We start from the raw sequence: 19,577 nt of genomic DNA, 5'->3' as shown, positions 1-19,577 counted from the left end.
CTCTTACTTTTGAAATTGTTCTGTATGAAGGGGTTAAACATTGGCTTTAAGCCACGCCCCCAAGCAGGCTGTTTCTGAGAGCAGGGAATGTAACTTCCCTGCTCTCATACCCATACATACCATGACGTCAGGCTATAATTCTGCTGCCTAATGATGTCAGACTGCCCTCCCCTGGTGATTTCCCGCTCTTTTAGTTTGCAGTTCACATTCAGCGATCCAGAGGTAAGCCATCCCTCCAGCCACATCACTAATCTAAACTTCACATTCTAAAAAGCAGCTCTCTGACACTGAGTGTTCTATTCCCCCCTCCCATCCTTAACATTATTAACCATCTTCTAGCTGTGTGTGTGTTTGTTTAAAAGAAGAGGTAGGTCGGTCCATGTGCAGCTTGGTATTGCACAGACTTGGAGAAACCATCCAGTCTCAGCTCCCCCAGCACAGATCTTATTGTCTGACTTACTCCCAGTCTACAGCACTCAGAAAGGAGGGAGGGAAATGTGAGTGAGGGAGCACACGGAAAGGAGGGAGGGAAATGTGAGTGAGGGAGCACTCAGAAAGGAGGGAGGGAAATGTGAGTTATAGATACTCAGACTCCTGTCATTGGCAGCCAGCCACATTCTACTAAAAAGTAGGGGTAGGTTTTTATACTATGTACATTGCAATTTGTTTGTGTGCTATTGTGCATGTTTATATATTTGTGTCAGTATGTGTATCTGAGTGTATGTAAGTGTATATGTGCAAATGTGTTTGTTTAGGTATGTATAATCTATATGTCAGTGTAGGTATCTGTAAGTGCAAGTGTGTGCCAATGTGTTTGTTTAGTATGTGTTTATCTGAGGGTGTGCCAGTTTGTATCTTTATATGTATCTCTGTGTGTAGGTGTATAAGTGCCTGTGTAGGTGTGTGTGTATGTATGCATACATCCGAGCATACAAATGCACCCCTGCAATCAAATGCCTACACTATTTTTTTCTCTATGTTCATTTCTTACTTAAAATGATATTATATAAACAAATGTTATTCAATATGTCACCTGCCCACCCTCACTGCCCTTCCACCCTCACTGTCCACCTACATTCACTGCCCACCCACCCTCTCTGCCCCAACACTGCTCTCCCACCCTCTCCCCAACACTGCCCTTCCACCCTCACTGTCCCAACACTGCCCTCCCACCGTCACAGCCCACCTACATACACTGCCCTGCCTCCCACATGCCCTGCCCCAACATACACTGTCCCCCACATTGACCACCACATACCCTGACCCTCACATAACCTGCCCCCCCCCACACTGTCCACCACATACCCTGCCCCCTACACTGTCTCCCACACAGTTTCTCACACAAAATGCCCCCACTGTCATACACCCTGCTCCCACACACTCTGCCACCCACACTGCCCCCTCATGCTGTCACACACCCTGCCCTCACTACACTGTGTCCCACACATCCTGTCCCCCCCACACTGTCACACACTGCCCCCCACCCTGTCACCCACTCACACCCTGCCCCCAAAACTGTCACATTCCTCCACACTGCTCTCACCCTGTTACCCTTTCACACACTTGCACCCCATATTGTCAGACTCCAACACTGTCACCAATACATAGTCACCCCTCCCACACACTGCTCCTGCACACACTGTCACCCTTTCCAACACTGCCTCCCAAACTCTCACCTTCCCACCATCACAATTCCACAAACATACTGTCACCCCCCACATGCTGTCACCCAGCCTTGCTCACAATAACCTCTCCTAATCTTGTCGCTCTCACCCCCTCCATCCATACCACAATTCCCGGCCCTCGCTCTTCTACACTCACACTTCTCACATTAATCCCCCTAATCCTATCACACTCCTCTTCTCTCATACTGTCACACTCACCCCCAACCCTGTCACACTCATCCTTTTTTCACATTAACCCTTTCACTTGGGCCCAACCACTCTCACGCTGTCACATAATCCTGTCCGACTCACTTTCCCTCGCCTTGTCACACTCCCTCCTCCAGCCGTGCAACACATAACCCATAACCCTGTCAAACTCATCCCCCCTTCATCCTATCACATTAACTTCCCCTATCCTGTCACTCATCCTGCCTAGACATACCACACTCACCTTGTCAAATAACCCTCCCTCATCCTGTCACTCACCTCCCCTCGCCCTGTCACACTTTCTCCTTCAACCGTGCCACACTCACCGCAACAGTGAATACAGAGACTAGCTCTCTGTATCCAGCGCTGCAAACCTGTCATACATTATAACTACAGCTCATTATACACACGATGCAACCCCTATATTTTTTTTTTTATTATTATTTTTTTTACTATGAGTGTTAGTGGGGGGGGCCTCTTGTTTGAGTTTCGCCTAAGGCCTCATAAAGTCTAGAGCTGCCACTGGATGTACATCACTGGTTATAAGTAGCAACAGTACATATTAACACACAACTGCATACAAATGTCAGAAGCATACACAAACACCTTCATTTCACATACACACCATAAATACACATGCTTACATCGTTGCGGAATATGTGCGGCTGAGCTGATCGTTGATCTTGGTGTGATCCCTGTGTAAACTCCCTAATGGTGTCTTTGTCAGAGCACTTTCTCCAGGAGCTATGCTTGCTTGCCATCCTGCTTTTCACCCTCAGAGAAGCTCTTGCAGCTGTTCATTTTGGAGGCTTCTGACTAGCGCCCGGTATCCATCTCAGCCCTTAATTCCATTTTTTGTCAGACCCAGCTCCCGCCTATCAATGTCAGCAGCGCAAGGATTGCTGGGTTGGAGTATACCAGTGTGGCGGCTCAGCTGAGACAGTGCCAGCGCAATATCATGGTGACCGGCAGGATGGGAGCGAACTACACAGCGCTCCCCTCCTGCCAGTCTCATAATGTAGCATATGTATTGAGAATTAGTTTATTTACTAAACCATATCGTTTTTACAAAGTCTGCAAGTGACCCCCTTTTGCACGGATCCACAAGGGTTGGGGCCCTACCTGTGGCCCTCAGCGGGTTTCCCCTGGACAGTGGGAGAGTCTGAGATCCTTGGATAACTTTTTGTTTGTGGAGCTATACAGAACTCACTGCTTGATCTTGTACCTTAAATCACTCAAGTCTCTGTAGAGAGCACGCCAGAAGCTAGGTAAAGCACCTTAGATCACTCTGGAACCTGATTATACCCAAGGCCGTCTTTAACGCGGGGCAAACGGGTAGCTGCCCCGGGCCCAGTTTCTCTTGGGGGGGCCTGAGGCACCTGCCCCGTGGGCCCCGCTGCCCTCATCAATTTCTTTTTTTCCCGTCCTCTGAGTCCCACCGGGTGGCCCATGCACTTGGGACCACCCGGAGGGCTTGTATCAGCAGGGGCCCGGTCGGGCGCTGTTTCCCTTTAACACCGCGACCGGGCCCCTTGCTTTCCGGCAGCCGGCTGGGAGGAAGTGACAGCCATGAGTCACTTCCTCCCATAAAGAGAGGAGCTGCATTGAAGGTGGCAGGAGGAGTCGCGCGGGAGAGAGGACGAGGCTGCAGTGAGGATGGGGGATCCTCACTCCCATCATCCTCAGGCACCACACTGGACCCCAAGGAATCCACCCTCCAGCAAAAGGTAGGAAACTGGAGGGTGGGTTTAAAAATTTACATTTTACATGTGTGTCAGTATGTCTGTGTGTGTGTGTCAGTATGTCTGTTTGTCTGTGTCAATATATCTGTGTGTCAGTATGTCTGTCTGTCAATATATCTGTGTGTGTGTGTGTGTCCGTATATGTGCCTGTATGTGTGTCAGTATTTCTCAGTGTGTGTGTCAGTATCTCGGTCAGTGTATGTGCCTGTGTGTGGGTGTCAGTATTTCTGTCAGTGTATGTGTGTCAGTATGTTGATCAGTGTGTGTGTCAGTATGTCTGTATATGAGCCTGTGTGTGTCTGTCAGTACGTCTACCAGTGTGTGTCAATATATGTACCTGTGTGTCAGTATGTCTGTCAGTGTATGTGCCTGCTTATCTGTATGTAGTCAGTGTATGTATCTGTGTATCTGCTTGTGTGTCAGAGTGTGTACCTGTGCATCTGAGCCGCAACTTTAAATACAAATACACCCCTCCATTCAAACTTCAACACTACATACAAGCACACTCCTAAATTCAAAAACAAACACTACACATAAATGCACACTTGCATTCAAACTCCAGTACCACATACAAACACATTCACACAAACATAATTCATACAAACACATGCTTACATTCAAACACACAAACAGTGCTAAATACAACCCTGCAAGCATGGGAAATTGGTAGAGCCCCAGCTGTCAAAGCATTGTTGGCGTTGCACGACAGATGAGGTTCTACCTTTAGTCCAATCTTGCAATTGGGTGTCCCAATAAAATTAATTCTATTTTAGTGCCGCCACTGCATTGGGATGGATGCCGTGATTGCATACCAGGGAGTGAGGGGAGACGGCGGCAGGGCCCAGGGGGCCCAAGCAAACACTTGCCCAGGGTCCAGTCGTTATTTAAGACGGCCCTGATTATACCACCTGAAATCACTCTGAAATCTGTGTACAGAGCACACTGAAAACTGGGTATACCACCTTTTACCTGATGCTGGGTGTCCTCATGCTAAGCAATCTGGTGACCAAAACTCGCCTAACCACCCTGAAGTGCCTATAGTGGCTGTTTGCAAGACAGCCGTTAGGGGTGGAGTTAACCCTGCAGTGTAATTATTGCAGTTTATCAATAACTGTAATAATTGCAACTGAACACTTAAACTGTCATAAAGTTTGATTCCAACAGAGGTGTGCAATCTGGCAATAGCAATCAATCACTCCAGACAGCATAATATAAAGAATGAAACATTTTTGGTATTTATATCTTCCAGGTTTTGTTTCTACTACTGTGAAGACAAGGAACCTGTTGAAGGCTTTGTAATTCCAGATATTTGCTGCCAGTGTCTCCACAACTCAGCCTTGCATATTGAACATTTACAGACGGATGATATTGGTAAGTAAATAGGCTTTTACTTGCCAATTAAACATAAAATCTTAACACCCTAAAGAATGAAACATTTTTGGCATTTATATCTTCCAGGTTTTGTTTCTACTACAGTGAAGACAAGGAAGCTGTTGAAGGCTTTGTAATTCCTGATATTTGCAGCCAGTGACTCCACAACAGGGTAAGGAAGAAAAGAAATATATGAATACAAATTGTATCAAGTATTATACATGATTATAATAATCCTGTTTCAGGGTATTTTGAAAACTATAGAAGTGGTAATGATTTATGGATTTATTGGGTGTAATATTTTAAGCAGTTGTAAGGAAATTATGTCTTGTGATCTCTGACCAATCTTAGCAGTGAGTTAACATGTATCACATGGTCTGCAGCTCTGCAACTGGCAGAGCAGATATCAAGGCCAATTGACCACCAGGGATCATGCTGAGCTTACATATCTCCAATTGATTCTTCTTCTCTTCAGCTCTCAGGATCTGTTCTTCATTTCTTCTATTGTAGTCTATTTTTCTTTAAAACACTAGACAAAGCAGTGACTAATTTGTCTTATGTATTTTGACTACGCTTGACCAGATTTGACCCAAGGAGGAGTCCGCTCCATTTCCTGTGGTCAAAGACATTTTCCAAAAATACTCCCTTTTCCTCCGTTTTCTTGCGTTTCTTCATTCGCTGTTCGAACGTCCTGTCATATAGACTGGACGCCGGCGAAACTACAAAATTTTGTCCGAACAGAATGAGTATAGTTTATCCGAAATATAGTGTTATGACGAAATTCATGCATTTATTTTTGTTTAAAATTTAATTTGAATGAATGAAATTCCAATTCTATTTGTGCTGCATCTTGCAGCCGCTTAGTAGACCACCTTTTAATTTCCACGGTATTATTATTATTATTATTATTATTTGTATTGCACCATCAGATTCCGTAGCGCTGTATTAGGGGGGGCTATCTACCGAAAGACTCTTTCAGCCATCTTTACTAATGCTAAGTAAAGATTACTTGGTATTATTAAATAATATAGAGCTTTTGCCCCTACTCATGGTTTTATTTTGAGGGGTGGTGGCTATGGGCTTGGGAACCCCTAGTCACCTTTGGAGGTGGGTATTTTTAGATCTATCCCCCACCGATGGGAGAAACTCAGTCTCCTGTTTAGTAACCACCACTTGCTATGTCCCCCTTCCCCTCCCCCACCGTTAATTATTTCTATAGGTGCTGACCATGGGGCACTTTAATATAATATGGTGGTGGTAATAGAGTGAGGGGAGGACATGTGGGGGGTTAGGTAGTGGCAGGGAGCACTTCTATTTTTATATATTACAAGGACGCAGCTGTGAGCAGGTAGCTCCCTCCTTGTAAAAAAGGGGGGTATAGGCTCAGCGCTAGGTGGTCTAAAGGAGAAGAGAAAAGAGAGAAGCTGCAACCTATGGGTATGAGGTTCCCTCTAAAGTCCTCAATAAAGAATGTGGAAAAAACAAAATAATAGGTCGCGCTGTACAGAAATAATACAATTTAAAGGTAAAATGAGAAATATAAAATAGATAGAAATTTTACTCACATATAGATATACACTAAAATAAATATAAGAAAAAACGTAATAGTCCCAATATGTGGTGGATTCCAATAGGCTGATGGAAACTTGATACTGTAGTCAAGATAGAACGCTGGGTCTTCTATGGTATAGGCAATCTTGGTTCAATGATGGGCATGCAAAATAGAAAGACAGGGAGACTCCAATAGTGCAGACTGTATTGGCATAAGAAAAATAAACTGAAATAGGTGTAGGGGAGGTATTTCACTCACCTATGCAAGAGCATGTACTTGCTCAAGTGTAATCAGCATTCAGTGGCGTTTATCCCCCACTGGCGGGACATAGATGCGGGTAATTCCTCGAAGTAAAAAAAATATAGAATATAGTGCTCACTGTATATAAATATAAAAGTAAGACTTTAAAAAATAGAGAACGTACTCACATTTGAATGAGCAGGATATACTGCTCAATATGATGGCGTGGGTGGTATAATCCCCACCTAGGATTCTTTAGACAATAGTCAGCTCCAAAATGACGTGTAACCAGGTAAAAGAGGAAAAGATAATATAATATAAAATATACGGATAAAATAAAATAAAATAAAATAAAGGGTATATGGCAAGTGTATGGTGAAAAAAAGCCAATATTCCTTTATTAGTACAAGTATAAAATATATATATAAAATTAGCCAAAACGCGTTTCGCCACACAGGGCTTTGCCAGTTGATAAAGCCCTGTGTGGCGAAACGCGTTTTGGCTAATTTTATATATATATTTTATACTTGTACTAATAAAGGAATATTGGCTTTTTTTCACCATACACTTGCCATATACCCTTTATTTTATTTTATTTTATTTTATCCGTATATTTTATATTATATTATCTTTTCCTCTTTTACCTGGTTACACGTCATTTTGGAGCTGACTATTGTCTAAAGAATCCTAGGTGGGGATTATACCACCCACGCCATCATATTGAGCAGTATATCCTGCTCATTCAAATGTGAGTACGTTCTCTATTTTTTAAAGTCTTACTTTTATATTTATATACAGTGAGCACTATATTCTATATTTTTTTTACTTCGAGGAATTACCCGCATCTATGTCCCGCCAGTGGGGGATAAACGCCACTGAATGCTGATTACACTTGAGCAAGTACATGCTCTTGCATAGGTGAGTGAAATACCTCCCCTACACCTATTTCAGTTTATTTTTCTTATGCCAATACAGTCTGCACTATTGGAGTCTCCCTGTCTTTCTATTTTGCATGCCCATCATTGAACCAAGATTGCCTATACCATAGAAGACCCAGCGTTCTATCTTGACTACAGTATCAAGTTTCCATCAGCCTATTGGAATCCACCACATATTGGGACTATTACGTTTTTTCTTATATTTATTTTAGTGTATATCTATATGTGAGTAAAATTTCTATCTATTTTATATTTCTCATTTTACCTTTAAATTGTATTATTTCTGTACAGCGCGACCTATTATTTTGTTTTTTACAGCTCCCTCCTTGTAATCAACTGAACCAAAACCCTAATTTGGTCTTTGTTTGTGTGAAATCTCTATTTATTTATTTTGTCTTTCTGACGAATGATTAGCTGAAAATCTCTGCTGCCACATTTAGGACAATAGCGAATGCACAAGTGTTTACCTGGGCATGTGCAGAAATTTCACAGCGCTGTCTAGTGTGGGCAGATGACGTGTCCCACATGGCCTTCATCTGCCCACACATAGATGGCAGCGCCCTGGACTTTTGGGGTTGACTAGTAGGGGACTATTGGATGTAGTGGAGTTGGGAGGGGGGGTTAGAAAAAAAACGTTGCGGCCATGACAATGTGGGGAGACTGGCCGGTTAATTATTTGTTTTCATTTTTGTTTTGATCTGGTTGATGACACTTCGTTGATGTTGCTGTAAGTGGATTTACATATGTGTCAATCTAAATTTGCCAATTAACGTATTTATTCGAGTATAACGCGCAAAATTTTGTACCAAAGTATTTGTATTCAAAGTTTGGGTGCGCATTATAAACGAGGGCGGGGGTAGGGTGGCAGTGGCGGCCGGTCCATTGAGGGCGCAGGCGAATTGTGAGTTCGCACTGCGCCTTTTCCGGGCTGCAGCCGCTCACTGTACGCTCACTGTACGGCACACAGAGAGAGAGAGAGAGAGAGAGAGAGAGGAAGGAAAGGCGGCAAGCGGCGGCGGGTAAGGGCAGCTGCAGAGAGTAGGCAGTCTGTAGTGGAGGTGGATCCCTGCATTAGCCCAGCATTAGCCCAGCAGAAGAGGGAGGGAGTGGGTGCCGTCTGGCTGGATGTCTGAGGTAAATGTGCCTACCTATCTCTTCCAATGGGTGGTGGGGGGGGTAGAAGATTCTGTCATTTAGTAAGCATGGTAACAAGCTTTACAGATTGCTGAAGTTACACGCCCAGCATCCAGGGGCTGTAAGAGGAGGGGGCTTGGTAAAAAAAAAAAAAGCCACTGCAGTGATCTGATCCTTATTTTCTGGCTTCTCAAAAGCCATGGCTGTAAGATTATGGTTTGACTGCCTGGAAACAAGCTTATGATTGTATTGCACGCCCCATTCGGCTTCCATGAGGTTAACAACATTTTCTAAGCAGTGTCTGCTCTCTGCATAGAAACAAGGCTAGGATTTGCTGATTTTAGTATCTGGGCAGCTCAGACCTGAAGGGGGTTGAAACAAATGTAAACAAGCCTAGGACATGATAGGTGACAGAATAACGTGTTACTTAGTGTCTAGGGTAATCAGGGGAGATAAACTGGTATCCCTGTGTCCAAGGTTTAGGGCTTAATCTAAACACATGTTCCACAGGAGAAGCATTGTCCTCACTTCTCATTGTGAGTCTGTATTTTTTTTATATTTTAGTTCATTGCTTGTTTTTGTCCTTGTCCAAAATTTTATACCGATTTTTTTTTTTTTTTTTTCTTTTTTTTAATCGAAAATTAGGGGTGCGCGTTATACACGTGCGTGTTATACTCGAATAAATACGGTATATAATATACAAATGCTGCACATACAGACTACTGCATCCATTTCCACTTGAATGTATCTTCCAATAGCTTTGTGTAAATGATTTTGAAAATAATATATTTCATTAATAAAACGTATATTACAAGTAAATTTCTTTTCTTCTTTCAGTCAGAAAAATGGCTAAGTGTTTGGTGATAGGATGCAGTAGCAACCAAACAAATACAGATGTACACATCTCATTTCATCGATTTCCTAAATCAGCTGAAAAAGTTCGAGCATGGCTCCAAGCAACTGGTGATCAATTTAATAATATTGAAATGGTCATCCAGCTAATACTGCAGCGTTTTGAATCTACTACTATGAGAATATGTTCAGAACATTTTACCCCTGACTGTTACTCATTCATAGGATTAAAATTTAGAAAACTACATCCGGGAGCCATCCCTACCATATTTAAAAAAAATACGTTGAGGGATAGAGTTTTAAACCTTCCAAAAGAAATTTTAAATTTATCTGGAAACCGTTATCTACGTGTCTATACCATCCATCAGCAAAATACTGAGAAACATTGTTCTCGAACAACAACTGGAGAGGATTCTCCTATTGTTTTAGGCCATAACTATTCTTCGGAAATAGGATACACCATTCCTACTATTTCAAATTTCACTAATCATGGAATGAACACTGAAAAAATGACGTTGGACAAAGCTGTTTCTATTTGTAAAATTGCAACTAGATCTATTGGCACACAGACAAAATGTACAAATAGGTCAGTAAGTGTTGCTACTTCTACAATCGGTTTATTGAAGTCTAAGGATGTTGGAACTTGGACTGGACCACACGAATATTGTGAAGAAATTAATAAATCTGAAAATGAGAAGTCATTGGATACAGAAGTTATAGAGCTTGAAACTAGTCAATTAAATGATGATGAAATAATGGAATTTTCAGAATCCTCACCTTATCAGTCTCCCAAAAAAAGAACAACCATTTTTATGACACCAAGTTCACAAAGTTCATTTTTTGAATCACCAATGCTACAGTCTACTATAAGTTCTGGTAATGACGCTGAGACCTCGGACCTTGCGGAAAATCAAGGTTACGAATCTTCAGCAGAATATTTTGTTATTGAAAACAAATTTATAATATTTGAATCATGCCTTGATGAGCTTCTAAAATCTTTTGCAAAATGTAATAATGAAGAATATTGTGATTCCAAGATAATTAGAATTGAAAAAAAAATACAAGGCACTTTATTAATCATATATACGGAATGTGAACAGAAACATACATGCCTGTTATGGAGGAGTCAACCAATGATTAACAAACGTTCAGTTGGAAATTTATTGGCCAGTGCCGCGTTATTATTTAGCGGGTCTCATTTTGCTAAAGTTTCTGAATTTTTTAAAATGTTAAAAGTTCCTTTTATTTCTGAAAGCTTACACTACCGATTTCAGAATACATTTTTATTTCCAATCATCAATTTATATCATAAGAAAGATAGAGATGCAACACTGGATAATTTCAAAGGAACTGCAGTGTGTCTATCAGGTGACGCACAGTGTGACAGTCCTGGATTTTGTGCAAAATATTGCACATATACTTTAATTGAAGAAGAAACTCAAAAAATTGTGGAATGCAATGTAATACAAGTCAGTGAGGCAACATCATCTGTGACTATGGAGTCAAAAGCTTTTAGAAGAAGTGTTGATACATTACTAGCCGACGGAGTGAAAATTGGCATACTTGCGACTGACCGCCATATTGGAATAAGAAAAATAATGAGAGAAAATTATCCATTTATAATTCACCAATTTGATGTGTGGCATTTCTGCAAAAGCATGACCAACAAATTGAATTCATTAACACGGCAACAAATGTACAAGGAGCTGTCACCCTGGAAAACGTCTATTATTAATCATATGTGGGCGTCTTGCTCATTATGTAAGGGTAATGTAAGCCTTCTGAAAGAAAGATGGGAATCTATATTACATCATATAATAAATGAGCATTCATGGGAAAATGATGGAAGAGAAATAAGCTGTGATCATTTACCCATTTTAGAAACAGAAAGACCACGACGTTGGCTAAGAAAAGACACCTCTGTATATTCCAGATTCAGCTCCTTTGTTACAGATCCCAAATTATTAAAAGATTTAGATCACTTAAATCACTTCTGCCATACTGGTAACCTTGAGGATTACCATAGTATGATTTTAAAGTACCGACCAAAAAGAGTCCATTTCTCGATGGATGGTATGATAGCACGCACCAAATTGGCTGTATTAGCTCATAATGCTAACGTTGACCGGAAACAAGCCATAGTATTTCGTTCACATAAAGGGAGTGGTGAAGTAGGCTCCCTTAGATATAGGCCCGCATGTCCCAAAAAAACTAAAAATTGGCGTGCAAATAAAATTCATGAACCAGTATTTATAGATCATTTGTTTCAAATGATGGCTGATGTTTTGAAATTATCCATGGAAGACTTAGAAACTTCATGGGAATCACAAAATAAATTGCTTCCAGCTAATATTGATTCTATACCAAGACCCCAAACCAAAGAATTAGCGGCAAAACATATTTCTAGGTTTGAACCAAAGATACAGTATACATAAATATATATTTAAATATCTTGTGTGACATGTTAGTTTGTTCAAATGTTATTAAAACTTAACATTAAAAATGATTTAGGAACTTATACTTGAATTTAATAATGATATGTTATTTATATAGTTACTTTAATGAATATATATTATAATTTAATAATGTTTAAATTATTTTAAACATATTTAATAGAATATTTAGTATATACCTAATTTATTGAATATGTATAATAAATAAAATATTAGATTTATTTAAAACATTTATTCCAATATTTATTATGTAGATACTTTATTGAACATGTATAATGCATTCATTTTTTATTTACTTTAAACATATATATTTATACAAATATTTAATGTGTACATAATTTATTTTTAAAAATATGTATTACACGATTTATTCTGTATATAGTTATTCCTAAATGTATTGTGTGTGTGTGTGTATATATAATTTATTCAATATGTATTTACAATAAATAATTCAATGTTTGTATCAAAAAAACAAAAGTTACAATCTCAAATGCAGAAAGGGAAAAAAGAGTTTACATTACTAAAAATACACAAAGAGAAACTATTAACCTATTTTTTTTTTCCAACTAAAATAAAATGGAACAATAATGATCAATAATAATTAAGCAGCAAGGTATATAAATTATCTAAAATACTAAATATAAGTAACGTGTAAAAATGCATATACAGTATAAATTAAATATTTTTTTTTTTAGAAAGAAATCAACTGCATTTGGATCGGATGTAGCACTTAAACCCATATACACTTTGTCTGGTGATGGAAAATGTTGTCTTATGAAACGTACAACACAAGATGGTATGACTCTTCTTCTCCTTGGGCCGAGAACCATATATCCACATTGTGAATGCTCTATATGCAGTCTTCCTGTAGTCACAAAAAATATGAAATCAATTGATTTTAAAAATATGCATAAAAACTGTTTTTTCTTAAAAGCATTATTTTCACAATGTAAGAATGCTGGGAGGATTCAGTAAAGGAAGTAAAGCAAATATGAAGCCTCCTCTTACCATAAAATTAGATTATTCTAGCTTCCGTGACCAAATCTAAATTTTATTAAAGACAGGAGGCAAATATTTGCTTTACCGAATGCTTTACACCAGCAAGGTTTGGTAAGAGTAGAGTACACATCATCAGTAGTAAATGCAGATCGAACAATATAGGGGTAATGCACTATTTGTGTGTAAAAAGATAGTAGTTAAAAGAACTTGAAACCTCAAGTGGCTGTGTCACCGGATAGATCTGAGAAAGTTTTGCTGGGATTGGCCTTTTAAAGTTGTAAGTATAGACCGGTTATGAAACTACATAAATGATCATATCATGAGGGTACAAACTATGATAACGGTAAGCCTAATGTGCGAGAGTAACTCAGGTGTAAGTTAGGCCGAGCCGGCGAAGGTGTTAGTGGCAAAACAAGCTTAGGAATTGGGCTTCAAGAGTGTGAACCCCTAGCCAAGGTTGCACAGGTTTCTGCAGTATGACCCCGATATCTGACTCATGCTGCACTGTGTTTTCTGAGATCTTCAACCCATAGTCGGCATACTAGCAGGTGATGAGGTAAGTGAAGAGGGGAACGTTCCTTGAGCCGACACCAAAGAGTTCCCCGAGGCTTAGGATTGGCATCTTATAGTAGGCCCAGGAATCCACTTGGGCTGCTTTTGTGCCAAGGTGAAATGCATCTATTGATGCAGCCAGGGCCGGACTGGCCTACTGGGATACCGTAAAATTTTACAGTGGGTTGGAGCAGCATCCTGACCCTTCACTCCAGGGTTGGTGCCGGAGTACCTTCAGTGGCGTTGCACGACCGCATCAACCAGGGAGCACCGTCACATGCTTACCTGCTGGAGGGGAAGAGCTGTGCTGTGCAGCTTCCCTCCTGCCCGCTGTTGTATGTGGTCTGTCAGAAAGTGCTCACTGAGAGCGCACTTGTGTCAGATGGGTACCGCAGTGAACAGGTACAGGAGTGGAGAGACTGCAGGGAGGGGGAATTAGACAATTTTTGCACCTGGCCACTGGTTTTTAGTTATGTCTCTGCTTTTAATAAACATGCATTTTTCAAGAAGGAGGAAATACACTGTTACATTTTGTCAAATCAAAACAGCGGTCACATAAAACAAATGTGAGATTCTTGCATGGTCTATGGAGTGATTTTTGTGAACCTCCATAAACGTGCCAGAGTCGAGCATTGACAAAGTTTAGGGCAACTCAAGCACAAGAAGCAGAAAACTACTGTGAACATTAATATGGAGGATGCAATAAGAAACTATTAGTGGTAAGTGAAACTCACCCCCACTTTACCCTGTGGTCATGGGAAATAAAATTAATCTGAAAGTTTTGGTCTTAAAAAAATAAAATAAAGTAAAGAAGCACAAATCCCTCAAATTCGATATCCCATTTAAGGAAATAGTACTACTATGTCAATTTTTTAAACAAAATAGAACTATTTCAAATATTTATATGTAGTTTTTCATTTCCAATAAAATAAGTATATGATTTACCAAATATTATTATTTGTGGGATTAGGGCATGGGTTATGGGTGGGGTTAGGATTATTGTCTGTAGTGTGAGTGGTTAGATTATGGGTGGGATTAGGGTCCAGATTACTGTTTTGGGTTTATTTAGTGGTGGGATTAGGAGAGTAGGAGTAAAATGACTATTATGGGCTGGATTATTGTTGGGATTATGAGGAATGTTATTATTTGTAGGATTAGGGTCAGGGTTATTATCTGTAGTGTGAGTGGTTAGATTATGGGTGTGATTAGGGTCCAGATTACTGTTTTGGGTTTGATTAGTGGTGAGATTAGGAGTAAAATTACTTATGGGTTGGATTATTGTTTGGATTATGAGCAATGTTATTTGTAGGATTAGGAGTAAAATGATTTATGGGTTGGATTATTGATGGAATTATACGCAATGTTATTTGTAGGATTAGGGTCAGGGTTATTATCTGTAGTGTGAGTGGTTAGATTATGGGTGTGATTAGTGGTGGGATTATGGGTGAGATTATGAGTAAAATGACTATTATGGGTTGGATTATTGTTGGGATTATGGGCAATGTTAGACCAGTACATCCCTGTCATCCTCTAGTATTTGGACTCTCTTGTCTACGTGGTGTATGTCAGTCCCTAGGGTCTCCATCTTCATTTGAAACGAGACTTCCAGTTTATCCAGCATGCGATATCCGCCTTGGACGGTAGGTTGTGTAGTACCTCCTTAAGATCCCTGTCCATCGGGCACAATGAAGCCTCAGAGCCCTCTTGGCTGGAAGTAACGGATCCATCTTGGGAAGATTCCAACGCCATATTGGGGCCCAGTATGCCCGTTTGGTGGTCCACATGATCGCGGAAAAACTTAGTTAAGGCTCCTGATTTCCCTACCGGGTGATTGCTGGACATGTGCTGGCTTGATTGGGATCTTTTAGGATGACACATGATGCTTTTTCAGCCCGATTAGAACGGATTCCTACATGGAATAGACGGAGCCGTCTCAAAGCATGTCCATTCAGTAGTGCGGCAGACTCCGCCCCCCACCTTCCCTCTAGTAGGTACTTTATGTATAACCTACAGGTTGACAAAGGCTTTAGTTAAGCATGGCATTTATCAACTTTGTCATTGGCGGTTTGTGTATATTCACCTCCCTGCAGTGACATATCACAGATTCTCAGGGTTGACTCCTGTGCAATCTCCAGAGTCAACTGAGGTCTGTTGAAGCATCTCTGTATAGTGGGCATATGCGTGACTTAACAGTGACACCAGGGAAGGGCAGAATATATTATTTTCAAGTGCTGCCCTCTTAAAAATTTAAGATGGCGGTGCTGAGAAAGAAGACCTGGCAGGACTAAAACTACTATAAAAAACACAAATTAAACCAGTCCCAAGGCCAAATAAGTAAGGGCTCCCCACAGCTGGAAGATAAGCAATCATAAACGTGACAGACACTTTAAATACATTTTGTCTTCATGGTAAATCAGATACCGATGATGATATTACTGACTGGAAACATTGTAATCTCTGTAATTTTTTCTAATGCAGTATGAACATTTATAGTGTAATAAAATGGATTGCCAGACAAGACACTAGAGTGATATGAAAGGCAGAGCTGAAGATCCATCGATCTGCCTTATTGTGAAATTTGCAGGTAAATTATTAAATCCTTCACTGTCCATTAAGGGTTTATATAAATAAGTAAGTGAGGACTGTGGACAGATTGGCAGGGAAAAATAATTCAGCTAAACAAAGTAGGTGGTATATTTTTTCCATTTGCAATTTCCTTGTCAATTGCATGTTTAATGAATAAGTCCCAAAGGATTGCATGGAATTCCACTTTACTATTTGCAAGATTTTCAGATGTGATTTAAAAAAAAAAATAAAAAAAATTAGCAGTATTATATTACATATACATACCAATTTGGATTTAGTGCAGCTATGCCTATAATTTTTTTTATCCTTAGCTGTTCTTACAAACACATTGTTGTCAGCTTCCTCAGGAATACGTGGTTGATGGTGGCACATTTCTACTTTACAGTCCCAAATGAGGACACTATCTGAACCGCAATGCTAATTGGAAGACCACTTCAGGATGTGAAATAGATAACGGTATAGGGAAAAACACCAATCCCTGCTTCACTTATTTCAAAAAGTATACACACACGGGTACTCATGGGCCCATCATGACTGATAAAGTACATTCCGTTTTTGTGAAACGCCTAATAGTCCATCACTTTTAGTCTTTTGTTTTTACGTTTTGCTAGTAGTTAAAAATTGTGCGTATTATTGTCAGACAGGTTTAGGTTTAGTTTAGTTATGATTTTAAAGAAAAGAGATTGCCTATTTCAATTGTACACGAACCTACTCATTGATATCATATGTATGTTTTGCATTTATATTTGTCTGACACCCTCAATAAAAAAAATACAAATTGTGTATGTTGTATTCTAAATGAAAGGGGCACAATATAAAACACTGAACATTGCCTATAACCATTTTAATTATTTCCATTCCAAGGGTAGGAGAAAAGTATTGATTTGATTTCTACATTTAATTGTATTTTTCATATGTCACAAATAGTTGTTACATGTAGGGAATAAGTAAACATAATATAAAAAAATTCTGGGAAGTGACAGTTCTCATTTTAATTATACAGTTGTAATTATCTGCACAAAACTCCTTTAAAGCAGTTGTGGCCAAAAAGTAGCCTGCCAGTTACTGAAGTGCTACAATTCCATTGAGGATTCAAAATAATGATTTTTTTTTCCAGAAGCGGTGGATCTACTTTCCAGCCTCCCCTACTTTGCGAGTTAAAGAACCTCACACAAGTTGGGTTATGTATAAGTAGGAACTGTGTGACAAACTTCTAAATGTCAAGGAATGAGAAGGTTTCCATAGCGATTGCTCCACTTCTGTTGCAGAAAGGTTCGGACTTGGACTTTGGCCCATTTTGCCCAAGAGCCATTAAAACTCTGCTGTAAACACATACCTAATATCACAAAGAGTTCTATTCCTCTTAAGAAGACTTCTCTATATTGTTACAAAACACTAAACGCTATGAAAAGAGAGAAAGAAAACAGACATTTGTTAAACAATTTATTTGCCATTGACAGTTCAAAACAAGTGATGCAACTTGAAAGAACTTAAGAATTCCTATAGCTCCAAAGTGGTTACAGTGGACTTCGCTTTGGGCCTGCGTAAATATGACACCCGATTCATACAGTATTGGAGCTAGCCTGTAAGGCCACTCAGGGTCTGTGTAAATACATATCTTAACATTACTTCATAAATATGTCCGTCATCGGGGACTCGGATGTCAGTGTATATACAGTTACCGTCTTACAAAAAGATTGCTAATTCACAAGACACCCTATCATGAAGAGCATTAAGAAGGGTTCCATTTTTTCAGTCCGCATTTCCATTTTGAACCATTTGCAAATATTCTTTGTGTAACTTTTCTTGAGCTTCGTAAAGTTTCCTGAGTTTTTTGGCTTGACCCTTGCTTAGTTCCTTGCCTTCTGTATCATGTGTGGGAAAACCCTAGAAATGCAGAAGAGAAAACAAAAGGTGTCAAGTAGAATATGTACAATATTATAAAGAGCAATGGGGGAATCCCTTTATAGCGTCCCTCTAAGATCAACGAGATGTTCTCGGCCTATCCCTTTAAGATCAACGAGATGTTCTCGGCCTATCCCTTTAAGATCAACGAGATGTTCTCGGCCTATCCCTTTAAGATCAACGAGATGTTCTCGGCCTATCCCTTTAAGATCAACGAGATGTTCTCGGCCTATCCCTTTAAGATCAACGAGATGTTCTTGGCCTACCCCTTTAAGATCAATGAGATGTTCTCGGCCTACCCCTTTAAGATCAATGAGATGCTCTCTGCCTACCCCTTTAAGATCAACGAGATGTTCTCGGCCTACCCCTTTAAGATCAACGAGATGTTCTCGGCCTACCCCTTTAAGATCAACGAGATGTTCTCGGCCTACCCCTTTAAGATCAACGAGATGTTCTCGGCCTACCCCTTTAAGATCAATGAGATGCTCTCTGCCTACCCCTTTAAGATCAATGAGATGCTCTCTGCCTACCCCTTTAAGATCAACGAGATGCTCTCTGCCTATCCCTGGTCTCGGAGGCAGACTCTGACTGTTAGAGTCCGAGCTGTCTAGCACCAGGGGAAAAACATAAAAACCGGTCTTATCTCTGAACGTAAGACAGCGCCCAGGCACTCCTACCCCCATAACAACTTTATCGAGATTCTCTAATTGAGTTATTACACACCGACATTTTGCAATTTTCTCATTAATTTTTTTTAACAATTCACAGTTAGTTTATAACCTTGTTAATCTTTCTGAGACTACATGGTCTATTAACTAAACCAGAAATTGCAGAGAACTGGTAAATAGCAGCGTCCGAGAACATGGCTATTGTGTCTTATAATCCATTAATGTGACAAAAATACGGACAGGATTTCCTTGTATGAAACAACATGCCATCAAGTCCAGGTCTGTTTTACCATAGATAATGATACATTATTTAGATAACGGAGAAATCCATCTGTGCTTGACAAATGCTAAGAATAGGATTAACACAGGGGATGATCCTTTTTACAATATGTGAACTGGTTGTGATTGATAATGTATGTTATGTTAAAGAGAAGTGTTACTTCCCTGAATTTTTGATATTATGAGAAATGAATCTGTAATTTGTGAGATGTGAAAAATAAACATTATATGTGAAATCCACTTGTCTTTACCCTGCAACTGGGTGTCTCCATCTTAGCTCCCTGTCAATCATTGTTACAAGCTCAGTCTTTAGCACCTGACAGTCCGCATAGAAAATGCAAATAGAGAATTGGAGAAATCAAACAATGTTTATATTCCTTCTCCTCATTTAACAAATGAATGAGGGATCATTAGGAAAGGTTTGGTGACACAGCT

The 19,577-nt window shown here is 39.9% G+C and overlaps 2 protein-coding genes across 3 annotated transcripts in view; one reads left to right on the top strand and one right to left on the bottom strand.

The window, feature by feature from the left end:
• Positions 1–221: 221 nt before the first annotated feature.
• Positions 222–12,135, top strand: LOC134578547 (uncharacterized). The gene is made up of 4 exons (XM_063437524.1): positions 222–634; positions 4,863–4,984; positions 5,072–5,156; positions 9,686–12,135. The coding sequence occupies exon 4, from the start codon at positions 9,694–9,696 to the stop codon at positions 12,133–12,135; it is 2,442 nt and encodes an 813-aa protein (XP_063293594.1). The 5' UTR covers positions 222–634; positions 4,863–4,984; positions 5,072–5,156; positions 9,686–9,693.
• A 5,585-nt stretch (positions 12,136–17,720) lies between these two features.
• CARS1 (cysteinyl-tRNA synthetase 1) overlaps positions 17,721–19,577 on the bottom strand; it is a 55,480-nt gene continuing 53,623 nt past the window's right edge. For both annotated transcript variants that reach the window (XM_063438839.1, XM_063438840.1), the window contains one exon: positions 17,721–18,177. In XM_063438839.1, coding sequence (XP_063294909.1) covers positions 18,043–18,177 — 135 coding nt within the window. In that variant the 3' untranslated portion in view covers positions 17,721–18,042. The remainder of the gene's footprint in view (positions 18,178–19,577) is intronic.

The sequence above is a fragment of the Pelobates fuscus genome, chromosome 12 (assembly GCF_036172605.1).
Source record: "Pelobates fuscus isolate aPelFus1 chromosome 12, aPelFus1.pri, whole genome shotgun sequence".
Taxonomy (NCBI): Eukaryota; Metazoa; Chordata; class Amphibia; order Anura; family Pelobatidae; genus Pelobates; species Pelobates fuscus.
This window is presented reverse-complemented; position numbering and strand designations above follow the sequence as displayed.